Here is a 15,487-nt window from a genome sequence, read left to right as displayed (position 1 = left end):
AAAATCTACTTACCGATACTGATAATGGAGGGTCAAATCCACAGGAGTAGCACTACTCATTCCCACATGATACTGAAATGCCTGGACTTGAACCGGAGTGTGTATAAATTACATTTCCTGTAATACTTTGTATTCCATAAGATCAAGTTGAGTTTAATTTCAGTTGGCCTCATTCATTGTCCAGAGCAAGGATGTGGTACATACAGAAGTGTTTGGCATGAAATAAAAAATACAAAGCCATGACATATTGATGTTTAATGAAGCTGAGCATTGAAGCGGATCATGTTGATGCTGTAAAATGCCACTGTCAGTAAAAGCCATGTTCACAAAAACAGATGCAGTCAAACATATTGTCATGATCACTATTCCTTGAAAATAAGTTGATTGAAAACTTTATTCACATGTGTATTTGTTTTAAACTCCTGCCATGTTAAGTTAAAGAGAAAACATAACTTGATAAGTGAATATTCATAAAACCACATTTCTTGGTACCCTCTGTTCCCTCAGAAAACCCACAATAGCAACATCTCAAAACACTGAGAATCCTTAGTGTAATAAGGCATGTGTCAACCAAGCCTCATTTTTTACTATCTGAGTTGGAAACAGGTGGTTAAAGCGAGGCGATAGCCGGTTTAAACTTCAGATTCACCTCATCTCTAAACACTGTTGAATAGGCTCATTCCGGCTGTGGATGATGACAATTATTGGCTATGACTCGGTCCTGGTTTAATAAAGACTTCATGTGGACCCTTGTTCCTACTGGACATTTTGGGCTCTATTCAATCCGTAGTGCTGAATATCTGCTTTATAGCGCTATTGACAATTTAAAGGCAATGTTCCCACGGTCGCCGAGACTGCATGTCGGCTCAACAGGAAATTACCCGTACATTTTTACACAATACGGGTTGAATCCAGCCCTTAGTGTCTCGACCAGCTGGTCCCGTTGTATTTGAGCTGCCCTTTGTGTGTACTATTAATCAGATCCTATGAGAAAGGTGGTGTGTCTACTCCTCAGCCTTGGGAAAGAGGTAAGTGAGTAACTCCAGCATCCCAGGACTGGTCCCTGCCATCTCTCTCTTCCCCCCTTCAGAGGATTATATGTAAAGGTAAGGTCAGCGTTGGTCAGCTCAGAGACGTAACACTAGAGAGGACTGTGAACCCTTCAACAAAACCTCATTTTCAGACAAATCCACAAAGTAATGTACCTGTACGGTTCTGTGAGCAGACACACATCCATTTGTCATTTTGGTTGTTCTATACCACTCGATTTACTCAGGATGTTGAGCATTTCCACACCCAGAGAGATCATGGATATCTGAGTGAAAACTAAAAGAGCTAGCTTTGAGGTGAAGTGAGGGGACCTCAAATAATTTAGCCTGGCCGCTGGCAAAATGTGCTTGCCTGTATGACAATATCATGAGATGAGATGTTTTGCTATGTGGTCGGTTTTTGAATGGCAAAGGAAATGTGAGGGACTGGTGCAATCAAGTGAACAGACCACAAGTGGACTCTTCATGACCGTCAGTTTAGTTTCCCTTTCCCCTCAATACACCAACATTGTAGAAATGCATCAAGGAGAATGTGCTTCCATTACATCCAGCTACAGCATTAACAAACTTAGATATGCATATCAATGACTTTGCACCTTAATTGACTGGCATCCACCTGTACACACAGACATGTACACACACACACGCCGCAAACCCTTCAGCCCCCTCCCTCCCGTTCCCAAAGCTCTTCCAAAATCTCAATATATATCTGCCCTAAACAAATCCCACACATTCCATTGGAATTCAAGTGGATTTCATTATTCCTCTTTCACCCTTGAAGATCGTTGCTCTACAGTGGGGTGCAGTCCTTGTGCTGGCCTGGAGAGGAGGGCAGGCCAGCGCCTCTCATTCATCCTCAAAGCCCTGGTTCAGGAGGAAGTTGGCAGCTAGGTTCTCGTTCTTTTCACAGGCAAAGTAGGCCTGGATCACCAGCGCCTCTGGGAAACCCAACGCTTTTAACTGAGACAGGACAAGAAAAAAAACATAACATGACTATTTCTCACCAGAAATGTCACAATGTATGCATTTCTTGTCAGTTGAAGCCATCTTATGCCCTAAACAGTGCATTGAGAGGTCTTTAGCTCCCCTCACCCTCTCGATGGCTTCCTTCTCCTGAGGCGTGACCTGAATGTAGTTGACTGAAGCTCCCTCCTCCACTGCAGCACCCAGGTCCCCCACCTCAGGCACGTCTCCAACCTCCCCCGCCGGCTCATTCAGCATCTGGATGAACAGCTCCTGGTACTGGCTGATTTGCTGTTGTTGAGTTTTATCAATAGGGAAAGATAGGTAGACAGCAATCAGCAACAAGCAGAACATACATTGTGAAATCACAAAACCTGGGAGGTGTCACTATAGGGAGTGTGTGATGCAAGCTAGTATGAGTGGTGGTGCCATCAGTGTGTAGTGCATGGTGTGTATGTGTTACCTGTAGGAGCTGTGGGTTCTCCCGGCCCAGCTGTTGGAGCAGAGCTGGCAGCAGTGAGGGGTTCTGCTGGATCACCTGCCTCATGCTCTGGAACTGAGGCTGGGAACGCAGGAACTCCAGAGGGTTTTCTCCTGCAACACACAGAATATTTACGGAAGGGAACATGTTGATATAGATACAACACCTACTAGGGAAAATGCACAAACCACTCCCATCTTCCCAACAATCTGATATGCAGTGCATTTGGAAAGTATTCAGACCACTTGACTTTTTCCACATGTTATGTTACAGCCGTATTCTAAAATGGATTAAATAAATGTTTTCCTCATCAATCTCCACAGAATACCCCATAATAACAAAGTGAAAACAGGTTTTAGATTTTTTTTGCAAATAATTTTTCAGACCCTTTGCTATGAGACTTGAAATTGAGCTCAGGTGCATCCTGTTTCCATGGATCATCCTTGATGTTTCTACAACTTGATTGGAAAGGCACACAGCTGTCTATATAAGGTCCCACAGTTGACAGTGCATGTCAGAGCAAAAACCAAGCCATGTCGTCGAAGGAATTGTCCGTAGAGCTCTGAGACAGGATTGTGTCGAGGCACAGATCTGGAAAAGAGTACCAAACAAGTTCTGCAGCATTGAAGGTCCCCAAGAACACAGTGTCCTCCATCATTCTTAAATGGATCAAGTTTTGAACCACCAAGACTGTTCCTAGAGCTACCCCCCTGGCCAAACTGAGTAATCGGGGGAGAAGCGCCTTGGTTAGGGAGGTTACTAAGAAACTGATGGCCACTGACAGAGCTCCAGAGTTCCACTGTGGAGATGGGAGAATCTTCCAGAAGGACAACCATCTCTGCAGAACTCCACCAATCAGACATTTATGGGAGAGTGTCCAGACGGAAGCCACACCTCAGTAAAAGGCACACGACAGCCCACTTGGAGTTTGCCAAAAGGCAGCTAAAGGACTCTCAGACCATGAGAAACAAGATTCTCTGGTCTGATGAAACCAAGATTAAGGAGATTATTGTGAACTACAGGAAAAGGAGGACCGAGCACGCCCCCATTCTCGTCGACGGAGCAGGTTGAGAGCTTCAAGTTCCTTGGTGTCCACATCAACAACAAACTGAAATGATCCAAACACACCAAGACAGTTGTGAAGAGGGCACGGCCAAGCCTATCCCTCCTTTGGAAACTCAAAATATTTGGCATGGGCCCTGAGATCCTCAAAAGATTCTACAGCTGCAACATCGAGAGCAATTTCAAGTACTCTTTCCCAGATCTGTGCCTCGACACAACTGGTTGCATCACTGCCTGGTACGGCAATTGCTCTGCCTCTGACCGTAAGGCAATACAGAGGGTAGTGCGTATGGCCCAGTACATCACTGGGGCTAAGCTTCCTGCCATCCAGGACCTCTACACCAGGCGGTGTCAGAGAAAGGCCCTAAGAATTGTCAAAGAACCCAGCCACCCCAGGCATAGACTGTTCTCTCTACTACCGCATGGCAAGCGGTACTGGAGTGCCAAGTCTAGGACAAAAAGGCTTCTGAACATTTTCTACCCCCAAGCCATAAGACTCCTGAACAGGTAATCAAATGGCTACCCGGACTATTTGTACTCTTTTTATCATATATGCATAGTCACTTTATCTATACATTCATGTACATACTACCTCAATTGGGCCGACCAACCAGTGCTCCCGCACATTGGCTAACCGGGCTATCTGCATTGTGGCCCGCCACCCCCTCTTTTACACTACTGCTACTCACTGTTCATTATATATGCATATGATATATATCATGTCACTTTAACCATATCTACATGTACATACTACCTCAATTAGCCTGACTAAACGGTGTCTATGTAGCCTCGCTACTTTTATGGCCTCGCTACTGTATATAGCCTGTCTTTTTTACTGTTGTTTATTACTTACCTATTCTTCACCTAATACCTTTTTTGTACTATTGGTTAGAGCCTGTAAGTAAGCATTTCACTGTAAGGTCTACACCTGTTGTATTCAGCGCACATGACAAATAAACTTTGATTTGAAGATTGAACTCTTTGGCCTGAATGCCAAGCGTCACGTCTGGAGGAAACCTGGTACCATCCCTACGGTGAAGCATGGTGGTGGCAGCATCATGCTGTGGGGATGTTTTTCAGCGGTAGGGACTGGGAGACTAGTAAGGATCAAGAGAAAGATGAACAGAGCAAAGTAGAGAGATCCTTGATGAAGAGCGCTCTGGAGCAGGTTAGGACCTCAGGACTGGGGTGAAGGTTCACCTTCCAACAAGATAACAACCCTAGCATCATACCCAAGACGACTTGAGGCTGTATTCGCTGCCAAAGGTGCTTCAACAAAGTTCTGAGTAAAGGGTCTGAATATTTATGTAAATGAGGTCTTTTTATTGTATTTATTAAAATCTTGTTTTTGCTTTGCTGTGGAAAAAGTAAAGTGGTCTGAAAACATTTCCAGAATGCACTGTACAGTAGATGTAATACTATAGCAGAGACATAGGCAGATGGACTCACCCTCAGCTACAGTAGGGGTCTCTGTGCGGGCAGATGCAGGAAGCTGTGCTGGGAGATTAGTCTCTTGGACCGGACTGCTAGGAATGCCCTGGAAACACACAGCAGCACATACTCTCACACACACAGTACTAACGGACAGGCTGGTTCTAAACTGAGGATACATATAAAACTATTTTATAGCGTCACTGTGCTGTAATAGTGTTTTTGGTAAAAATGTAGTACACCAGTGTTAAACTGTATTCTGAAAGCTGATGTCACACAGTGCTGGTGTAATTTTGCTGAGTCATTGTACATGCTGCCATGTTAAAGTTTCATCAAATATGGTGCCACGCTGTATAGTGTAATTTCGCATTCATAGTCTTTTTTGGGGCTATTGTTCAGTGGCATTTTGCAGAGTCATGGTGTATGGTGCCTGGTTGCACAGTATTGTGTATGCTAGGTAGTTGTGTGGTGTGTTGACGGTTCTCACAGTGAGGAGGTACTCCACAGCCCGATGGGGGTTGTTGAAGCTGGCCCGGAGAGCAGCTACCACGCTCTCCCTCTCATAACCCATAGACATTATCTCTGTCAGCATGGTCTCATACTCCGCTCCTGTCACTGACCAAAAGAAACAAGTTGTTAACCATCTACCCGAGTTACAATGGACAATATTTACACCCATGAACACATAGCTGCTCAAAGGCATCTTACAAAACCCCATGCTATCATCAATCTAGCAACACAGCAGATACATTCCACACTGACACATTCACATAGCCAGGTCGAATTCCATCACTCACCCAAGGCAGAGGAGGCATCTCCCCCCTGAACCTCCATACTAGGGTCGGAGCTGCAAACAGAACGACAGGGTCAAAAATCCAGTCAACCCATTCAAAAACATTCAGTGGTATATTCTGCTGCCAATGAATGGAACAAACTGCAAAATTCTCTAAAGCTTATCTCCCTCACAAGCTTTAAGCACCAGCTGTCAGAGCAGCTCGCAGATCACTGCATCTGTAAATAGCCCATCCAACTACCTCATCCCCATACTGTATTTATTTATCTTGCTCCTTTGCACCCCAGTATCTCTACTTGCATATTCATCTTCTGCACATTCTACCATTCCAGTGTTTAATTGCCATATTGTAATTACTTTGCCACCATTGCCTATGTATTGCCTTACCTCACTGTTGTTGCATGTGTCTAACTGCTTTGCTTTATCTTAGTCAGGTCGCAGTTGCAAATGAGACCTTGTTATCAAATAGCCTACCTGGTTAAATTAAAAATTAAAAAATTGTGGCCGTAAATAATATGCCATTGAGCAAACGCTTTTGTCCAAAGCAACTTAGTCATGCGTGCATACATTTTTACGTATGGGTAGTCTCGGGAAATGAACCCACTATCCTTGAGTTGCAAACACCATGCTCTACCAACTGAGCTACAGGGACTACAGGGGGTGTATTCAGTAAGATGAAAAAACTAAGAAATGTTCAATGATGTTTAGGTCATATTTGTCCAACACAAAATGTGTCTATGTTAAGAGTTATGTAACACTCTACCCTCCTGAACAGGCCTCAAGCTTACTTTTTTACTCTCTCCAATTTGGCAGACTGTCTACCATTTTTTATTTTACCTTTATTTACCAGGTAGGCTAGTTGAGAACAAGTTCTCATTTACAACTGCGACCTGGCCAAGATAAAGCATAGCAGTGTGAACAGACAACAGAGTTACACATGGAGTAAACAATTAACAAGTCAATAACACAGTAGAGAAAAAAGAGAGTCTATATACATTGTGTGCAAAAGGCATGAGGAGGTAGGCGAATAATTACAATTTTGCAGATAAACACTGGAGTGATAAATTATCAGATGGTCATGTACAGGTAGAGATACTGGTGTGCAAAAGAGCAGAAAAGTAAATAAATATAAACAGTATGGGGATGAGGTAGGTAAAATTGGGTGGGCTATTTACCGATAGACTATGTACAGCTGCAGCGATCGGTTATCTGCTAAGATAGCAGATGTTTGAAGTTGGTGAGGGAGATAAAAGTCTCTAACTTCAGCGATTTTTGCAATTCGTTCCAGTCACAGGCAGCAGAGAACTGGAACAAAAGGCGGCCGAATGAGGTGTTGGCTTTAGGGATGATCAGTGAGATACACCTGCTGGAGCGCGTGCTACGGGTGGGTGTTGCCATCATGACCAGTGAACTGAGATAAGGCGGAGCTTTACCTAGCATGAACTTGTAGATGACCTGGAGCCAGTGGGTCTGGCGACGAATATGTAGCGAGGGCCAGCTGACTAGAGCATACAGGTCGCAGTGGTGGGTGGTATAAGGTGCTTTAGTGATAAAACGGATGGCACTGTGATAAACTGCATCCAGTTTGCTGAGTAGAGTGTTGGAAGCAATTTTGTAGATGACGTCGCCGAAGTCGAGGATCGGTAGAATAGTCAGTTTTACTAGGGTAAGTTTGGCGGCGTGAGTGAAGAAGGCTTTGTTGCGGAATAGAAAGCCGACTCTAGATTTGATTTTAGATTGGAGATGTTTGATATGAGTCTGGAAGTAGAGTTTACAGTCTAGCCAGACACCTAGGTACTTATAGATGGGTTATATCAGTTCTACGGCGGTCTTCTGTCTGCCTACCTGGCTGGAGCTGGGGGCTCTGCGACTGTAGGTGTGGGCTCCTCTGGGGGGATAGGGATGGCTGCAGGGGCCGGGCCCGCAGACGACCCAGAGTCTTGGACAGGGGCCTTGGGTCCCTCTGAGGAAGGTGTTGATGCAGCTGTGGCAGACTTTGCCTAGTTCCAGAGGAGATATAAACAGGCTATTACTGTTATCTATGCAGACAATCATGTAACCGTCCTCCCCAGGTGGGTGCAGCTCATTAAGAGTCCAAGTAAAATGGATTAGGGAAATGTACCTTCGATACCATAACTACAACGAAATTCTTCTCATCAATTTTGTAGTCTTTAATAGGCGTGTCATCTTGCAGGATTTTGCCAGCATATATGAGCTTTTGTCCAGACACTGGGAAGTTATCTTTTCCCCTCTCTGCTTCTATCTTCTCCTTCAGTGCCTTCACCTGTAGAAACCAAAAAGAAGATTTTCAGCCTTGCTTTAGTTGTTAAACACAGTGCAACCCAAAAGTTGCTCGCTAACACTGACTTTAAATTGCACAACTTTTTACATTGCGGTATACCTTACATTATGTTGCTAGCTAGATGGTTATTTTCACTCTTTATGACCTAGCTTGTCTGCTAGAATATTGCGAATTTATCGTCCAAATTGACATGCATCATCAATAACTAAAATAGATAACGTAGCTAGCTAGTAATATGGTTGTCTAGCTAACGCCAGATAGTTCGCTAAAGCTGACATTGACGTGGTGAGGGATAACTAACGTTAGCTAGTCATGTAGCAAGCAAGCTGATGTTTTAGCGGATAATAACTTACCTAGCTAGCTAATAATGAGACTAAACATTGAATTAGCAAATTGACACACATTAGCTTGCAAGCTAACTAGCTCAGAACTAGCTATTTAGCTAATGCTAGGGGTGTCAATAACATCTAGCTAGCTAGCTAGCGTTAGCCTATGTAAATTGTATTATCCGAATTTATAATCTGTGACCAATTAATTTGGTGTTTCGTGCAAATAACAAAAATGATAGTTAGCCAAACGGGTTAGATAAAACGCACACAGCTGGCATTATTATGAACAAATGGGCACTTACCGTTTGATCTGGGTCTATGTCAATTTGAATGGTCTGCTGTTGCAGTGTCTTTAATGTGATTTGCATTGTTGCAGTAGCTAACGCTGTTTCGCCCTTGTGCTTCAATTACAGCTGTTTTAAAATATTCATAAGTAAAACAGAAATGACATTTAACCACAAGTTCAAGCAAGATAATATTTATCCATGACCATGAGATGTGTCCATGAGCACTCAGCAAATCGCCATCTTTGATGACACCAAACTCAGAAGTAGGTGCAGTGTAACGGTTGGCTGTCCAACTTGCAGCATCGAGCGCTCTCTGAGTCTGAGAGCTACAACCACTAACTGGTCAATCAAATGAAAATCCCGGTGTAATCACACACCATCGGTGCAAAGTTTATCCAGGTGGTGGTAGGATCTGCAATCTACTCTGCGAGAACAAATGATGCTTTGCATTTATGTCATGATCTGTTGACAGTTGTGACCGGTGTGGTGGCGACCAACTGGGTTTACAGAACAGCAAATATACAACAAATGTACTAACGTTAGTATTTTTGTTTAGTTTACAGTCACGAGGCAGAGTGGCAACTTTTCAATGAGGTATGGTCAGAGATTAATAGATCCATCTGTGTTAAGGTGCTCCTAACAGTATACGCTGATGAAGACAGCTTGTCGGTCGGAAAGGTAGGATATTAGGTTATTAAATTATTGAGTTTGCGCAAGAGTGTGCAGCTCTCCTTTTCTTTTTCAAAGGTCCTGCTAACAACCATTGCAAAGCTACGTTCGATCTGTATCAGATCAGCGTCAACTTCTGTGAATGTGTGAATGTAGGCCACTTGGCCACTATAAGTTGTTTTGATCCTGATAGACAGTAACGTTACTTCGAATGTCCTAGCTTCTTCCCATATTCCATACAATCACGCGTCAGTGGCCCAGGGAGCGTGGGAGAAAGATACCCCAATGTTTTCTCAATAAAAAAACCGGTGGATTGGCAAGAACCTAGTTATTTTGTATATTTTATGAAATAGGAATAACTCTGAATACACGATAAATTCATTTTGTAAATAATTTTTCAACATTTTGGTGTGTGTGATTTGTTTACTATTTATGCTGGTAACGCGGAGACAGGCGCATCATCATTTGGTTTATGACATCACAATGTGAAATGGGCAACATATTTTGATGCTCTGCAAACTAAGGCATAGTCTACAAATACACTGAAATGGGATGTTTGTGTTGCTGTAAAAAGGTATATGTCTATTCTGGGCTAGAATTTGTCTAATTCTGTTACAATTTAGAGTATATTCTATTCTTTTCAGCGATTCCTAGTTGTTTCATTGTCTATTATCTGTCCCAAATAGCAGCATTTGGGACAGAGGGTATAACTGTATGGTTACAATGGTTTTATTTTTCTAAACATGTATATTTGCTATTTGTTAGCCTATGATACAGAATTCAATATGATTGGGCGACGAGTTCTTTATTTTATGGTCAGATCATGTGGTTTGGGTGTGACATTTGCTGCTAGTTCAAATATAACATATATAATGTTTCTCCAAACAGAAAAAGAAGTGCAGAGTTCGCCTCGGGATTGGGAGCCGCTGTCCATCGCCGTTCCCAATCCCACCCAAACTGACGTCATTGGATGCCAGCATGGTAACTGCGTCAGTTTGGAAAAACCGGGAGAAGAAGAACGTAAAGGATCACCACCAACTTGATTCTTCCTTTGTCTCTTCTTTCCATTTGAAACCGTCTACAACATCTCTGACGCCCCTCAACCCCTTGTCTGGCCGAACACCAATCGGCACTCCCTCACCCCCTGGATCCCCTGTCAGATCCCCTTCCTCCACTCTCTCCAAGTTCTTCGGCCTCTCTTCCATCTCCTCTCTCCACATGTCATCTCTCTCTTCTTCTTCTTCTTCAGAGGAAGGATCACAGACCTCCTTCCCTTTTAGTGCTTCTTCTGTTTCCCTGGCTCAGTTTTCCTCCTCTGCCACTCCCCCCTGTCCTGCCTGCCCTACCTCCGCAACCCACGTCTCCTCCCCTGCCCCCCAGTCCTCCTCTCCAAACCTCCTGGACCACCATGGAGAGACCAACAAAGACAGTGAGACTGCCAGGTACTGCAGCCTGATATCACATTTCATGCCAACCAACACCATTAAATTGAAATGCAAAAGCCAATATAATATAGCTAACCTAATGCATATGTCTGTGTGTCTTTACAGATATCTTATGAGCTCTGAGGTCAAAGAGGTGGGGGCAGTTGTTCCACAGACAAAGAGAATGGTACCTCTATTTGCTGCCATCGCAGGTCTGTAAACGGGTGCCATTTTTTGGTGCTATTTTTCTCAATTCATCTTTGACAAAGCTTCTCTCTTACCGCTCTCCGTCTCTCGGTCTCTCTCTGCAGAGGCCTCCATTGACCTGAAGGCTTCCTCTGTCTCCTTGGAGAGGTAAGTACTGTAGACAATAGCCACCTTCATCTCACTCAACTCTACATAAGAGTGGTCACTCACACCATGACATGGTAAAGAATATCTGTATGCCTGTACATTAAAACAGTGTTCAAAGGCCATTGGTCAGGTCTTGGGAAGCCATGGCTCGCCTCCCCAACCTGGTCAGCAAGAGTAGCACCCAGCTGGGGCAGCAGAGCTGCACAGGCGAGGGCGAAGACAACACCAAGCTCCTCGGGTAAAACACACACACATCTACACACACACACACACACACACACACACACACACACACACACACACACACACACACACACACACACACACACACACACACACACACACACTCTTATCTCTGAGCTCTGCTTTTGTTTTAAATAATTTGGTGTGGTACTCAGAGTTATCTTGTGTTCATGCCTTACAAATACATTCATTAGTTTACCTTTGGTCCACAGGTATTAGTGTGTAACTGATGGCTTCTTTCTCACAGGTTGCCTAATATTGGCAACACCTGCTTCATGAACTCTGCTCTGCAGTGCCTGCTGGGGCTGCCAGCATTTTGCAGAGACATCCTGAGACAGCAGAACGTCTGGAGTTCCTCCCCCTACTCTCAACTGCTATGGTATACAGCCTCGCTCTCACCCTCCTGTCCCACCTGTACACACACTGACCCACCCACCTAGACGCTTATTGTTACAGTACACAAGTTCCGCCTCAATGTATGTGTCAGTGGAGGCTGCTGAGGGGAGGACAGCTCGTAATGATGTCTGAAACGGAGGAAATGGAATGGCATCAAACACATATGTTTGATGTATTTGATAGCATTCCACAGATTCCGCTCCAGCCATTACCATGAACCCGTCCTCCCCAATTAAGGTGCCATCAACCTCCTGTGGTATGTATGTATCTATCTATCTATTTTACCTTTATTTAACTAGGCAAGTCAGTTAAGAACAAATTCTTATTTGCCTAGGAACAGTGGGTTAACTGCCTGTTCAGGGGCAGAACGACAGATTTGTACCTTGTCAGCTCGGGGGTTTGAACTTGCAACCTACCGGTTACCAGTCCAACGCTCATAATCTATGGATTTCACGACTGAGCAAGGGTGCAGCCATGGGTGGGGCTGGGAGGGCATAGGCCCACCCACTGGGGAGTTAGGCCCATCCGATCAGAATGAGATTTCCCCACAAAAGGGTTTTATTACAGACAGAAATACTCCTCAGCACCCCCTCAGACGATGCCACAGGTGAAGAAGCTGGATATGGAGGTCCTGGGATTGTGTGGTTACACGTGGTCTGCGGTTGGGAGGCCGGTTGGACATACTGCTAAATTCTCTAAAACAATGTTGGAGATGGCTTATGGTATAGAAATGAACATTCAATTCTCTGGAAACAGCTCTGGTGGAGATTCCTGCTGTCAGCATGCTAATTGTACACTCCCTCAAAACCTGAGACATCTGTGGTATTGTTTGTGTAACAAAACTGCAAATTTTAGAGTGGCCTTTAATTGTCCTCAGCACAAGGTGCACCTGTGTAATGATCATGCTGTTTAATCAGCTTCTTGATATGCCACCTGTCAGGTGGATGGATTATCTTGGCAAAGGATAAATGCTCACTAACAGATAAGCAAACAAATCTGTGCACAGAAATAAGCTTTTTTGTGCGTATGGAAAATGTATAGGATCTTTTATTTCAGCTCATGAAACATGGGACCAACACTTCACATGTTGCATTTATATTTTTGTTCAGTATACTGTTTGTATGTATGTATGTATGTATGTATGTATGTATGTATGTATGTATGTATGTATGTATGTATGTATGTATGTATGTATGTATGTATGTATGGATGGATGGATGGATGGATGGATGGATATATATTGTCCTTCGTACACTCTTAGTGTCTCATATGATTTTTTAAGATAAAACCACACCCAACTCAGCTTCTGATTAACACCAGAGATGATTTCCTGTCACAATCAGGAATCAGTTGAATCATATTTGATCAGAGGCTAAAGTAGAAGCACAGAGCTAATCTGTGGCCAAGGTGAGAGAGTGAAACCTGAATGCATGCTCTTTGTCTCCCTCCACAGCTGCTTTGCCGAGTTACATCAGGCCAGGCTTTCTGGAGGCACTGTTCATGCTAAGAACAAGGAAAATAAGAAAATCCTTCAAACAGTCAAGCGCTGTCTTTCCGTTGTCAATGAGGACTATGAGGAAGACTATGAACAGGTAAGATATTATTTGCTGAAAGACTCACTTAACAATAAACCTGGGACACGTGACAGTGTTTTTCCTCAGCTCTGTTTCAGTTGGAGTTGTTGATGTATTTTCTGCTTCCTTCCCATTCTTCTCTCAGGATGCCCATGAATGTGTGTTGCTCCTCCTCTTTCAGCTGAAGGAGGAGGGTATGGCATTAAAGGGCTCACCAGAGCCATACACCTGCCCCGTGAAGCAGTTAGAATTCAAGCTGAAGACTTCCCGTACCTGCACCAGGTAACAGCTGTCATTTGTATACGGTGTACCTTGATGTCGTCATCACATTGGTGAGGAGGTTTAATGTCAGCATAACATGCAGGATACAGAGGTAAAGCATTAAGACAGTGTGTAGAGGGATCAAAAGGTTTGTGTTGGATAGCTGATGCATTTCTCTCCGTACTTCTGAAGCTGTGGAGTTATAGTGTATGGTCAGGAGGATTACAATCACCTGTCACTGAGCCTGAGCCATTACCTGCCACACAGCCTGGACCTCTACTTTAAGGTCAGCACTTAGCTTAAACCAAGAGTTAGTATGTCAAGGAACACTATCATTAATGTCATAATGTTCATAATTGTATTGCTATCCTTTGTCACCTAGCCATCTGCGTTAGAGTGTGCATGCAGGGTGTGCTCAGGCAGCATGGCATCTGTGACTAGACACTTCCTCACGCTGCCCCGGTGAGTCCCCCCATCATCATCTCAGATTACAATTGACAGTCCTGATCTAACTCACCGAACTGGGTTATTGATTTGAGTACAAGACTGATTCCTTTGTCTGTGTGAATGCTTGCCTGGCCGTCTCTGTATGTGTCTGTCTGTCTGTCTGTCTTTGTGAATGCCTGCCTGTCTGGCTCTGAGCAGGGTCCTAATGCTTCATATCAAGCGATTTACTGCAGGCAACTGGGAGCCAGAGAAGGTGGATGATCCCATGTCCATCCCTGCAGAAATAACCCTCCCAGCCGTATGTGGGAAGACAGCCCATGTCCAGTATGGAGCCAGGTTGGTTTACACTCTGTTTGGGGACATTGCACATTGAGTAGCCAACACACACAATGATTTTCACACACTAGATATTTATTTTCAATGCCATCAATTTACACAGGGCAAGCTCCCTGGGGAAAAACAACATGGACAACACACCTGCAAACTCCCCGAAAGGCACCCTTGATAGACCAGGTAGGACATTGTGTTACTGACATCATGCAGAACACCCTCTCATGAAACAGGACTGTTGAGGAAAGCAAGTCGGAAGCTGAAGTTAAGAGTATATTTGTTGATAGGTTTCCACTTCACTTTCTGGTTTGCATTTACACTATATTTGATATACCCCCACCAGCTTCAAATTCCTCTGACCAGCTAGAGAAACCAGCTGACAGTGAGAAAAAACAGCAGGCAGCCGCTGTGGTGAGGGAGAGAGCGAAAAATAAATAACAGATAATTAGATCCAGTTGAGATAGTGGGCGGATCAAGATAAGGCAGTTATAGAAGGCACCCCTATCCTGTAGACAAAATAACAATCCTATTATTAAATGTGTTTCCTTACAGAGACACCAGCCAGACAATATCTACAAATTGTCAAGTGTGATCTCACATCTGGGAGACAACATGTATACAGGTATGCAGGCATGCAGTTGTGCAGGCACGCACACGCAATTATGAAAGCTTAATGTACACTCTATTTTGTTTCCCTTGTTCCCTAGGCCACTACATCAGTGATGTTCTGGACAGCCGTGGCAGTGGGTGGCTCTGCCTGGATGACGCACATGTCTTGAGGACAGATGAGGCCACTGTGCTGAAGGCGATTGCACAGACTGCCTACATCCTGTTCTATGTCTGCAGGTAAGGCTCTAGGCCACAAATTTGAGAAGAATGTCACAAATGGAGTCAATGATGGCAATGAGTCATGAAGAAGAAAAAAAAGTGTTTACCAAAGCTAGAAAGATGATTTATTGACCAAGCATTAAGAGTTATCCCTTTAACTTGTAATCCCTCTGTATGTTATTTTTCAGACATTGTATGTACATGTAAGATCTCCCTGTCATTTCTCATTGAAGTGGAGCAGGTGAAGGAGACCAGGCCCCTCAC

The 15,487-nt window shown here is 44.0% G+C and overlaps 2 protein-coding genes and 1 long non-coding RNA gene across 4 annotated transcripts; 2 read left to right on the top strand and 1 right to left on the bottom strand.

Annotated features, from left to right (window-relative positions):
* Positions 1-238: 238 nt before the first annotated feature.
* On the bottom strand, positions 239-8,970 carry LOC135554255 (UV excision repair protein RAD23 homolog A-like). Of its 2 annotated transcripts, none has more exons than XM_064986429.1 (9): positions 8,713-8,970; positions 7,902-8,063; positions 7,625-7,779; positions 5,784-5,833; positions 5,474-5,595; positions 5,005-5,092; positions 2,476-2,606; positions 2,142-2,303; positions 239-2,009 (listed from the first exon to the last, which is right to left on the bottom strand). In XM_064986429.1, exons 1-9 carry the CDS (start codon positions 8,776-8,778, stop codon positions 1,896-1,898), a joined length of 1,050 nt encoding a protein of 349 aa, XP_064842501.1. In that variant the 5' UTR covers positions 8,779-8,970; the 3' UTR covers positions 239-1,895. The 2 variants fall into 2 exon arrangements, with proteins under 2 accessions (XP_064842501.1, XP_064842500.1); XM_064986428.1 differs by having other exon boundaries at positions 5,474-5,601; positions 8,713-8,969.
* A 316-nt stretch (positions 8,971-9,286) lies between these two features.
* LOC135553723 (ubiquitin carboxyl-terminal hydrolase 37-like) lies at positions 9,287-14,100 on the top strand. The gene is made up of 8 exons (XM_064985670.1): positions 9,287-9,375; positions 10,255-10,808; positions 10,917-11,002; positions 11,102-11,144; positions 11,254-11,382; positions 11,635-11,766; positions 13,237-13,375; positions 13,503-14,100. The coding sequence occupies exons 2-8, from the start codon at positions 10,345-10,347 to the stop codon at positions 13,641-13,643; spliced, it is 1,134 nt and encodes a 377-aa protein (XP_064841742.1). The 5' UTR covers positions 9,287-9,375; positions 10,255-10,344; the 3' UTR covers positions 13,644-14,100.
* Positions 14,101-14,260: 160 nt separating this feature from the next.
* LOC135553722 (uncharacterized) lies at positions 14,261-15,182 on the top strand. The gene is made up of 4 exons (XR_010457625.1): positions 14,261-14,401; positions 14,505-14,578; positions 14,948-15,017; positions 15,103-15,182. It is a non-coding gene; the product is annotated as an uncharacterized LOC135553722 (long non-coding RNA).
* Positions 15,183-15,487: the final 305 nt, after the last annotated feature.

Source organism: Oncorhynchus masou, chromosome 14 (assembly GCF_036934945.1).
Source record: "Oncorhynchus masou masou isolate Uvic2021 chromosome 14, UVic_Omas_1.1, whole genome shotgun sequence".
NCBI lineage: Eukaryota > Metazoa > Chordata > Actinopteri > Salmoniformes > Salmonidae > Oncorhynchus > Oncorhynchus masou.
The sequence above is the reverse complement of the archived record's forward strand: the minus strand, read 5'-3'. Positions and strand labels throughout refer to the sequence as shown.

What these genes read in the sequence shown, in the direction of transcription:
- LOC135554255 (XM_064986428.1), bottom strand. Translation starts at nt 8,778, where the DNA reads ATGCAAATCACATTAAAGACACTGCAACAGCAGACCATTCAAATTGAC. An exon ending in AGATGCCTCCTCTGCCTTGG is followed by an intron (nt 5,602 to 5,783) that starts GTGAGTGATGGA and finishes TCTTTTGGTCAG; the next exon opens with TGACAGGAGCGGAGTATGAG. An exon ending in CTGTGGAGTACCTCCTCACT is followed by an intron (nt 5,093 to 5,473) that starts GTGAGAACCGTC and finishes GTGTGTTTCCAG; the next exon opens with GGCATTCCTAGCAGTCCGGT.
- LOC135553723 (XM_064985670.1), top strand. Translation starts at nt 10,345, where the DNA reads ATGGTAACTGCGTCAGTTTGGAAAAACCGGGAGAAGAAGAACGTAAAG. An exon ending in GACAACACCAAGCTCCTCGG is followed by an intron (nt 11,383 to 11,634) that starts GTAAAACACACA and finishes TCTTTCTCACAG; the next exon opens with GTTGCCTAATATTGGCAACA. An exon ending in ATGAGGAAGACTATGAACAG is followed by an intron (nt 13,376 to 13,502) that starts GTAAGATATTAT and finishes TTCTTCTCTCAG; the next exon opens with GATGCCCATGAATGTGTGTT.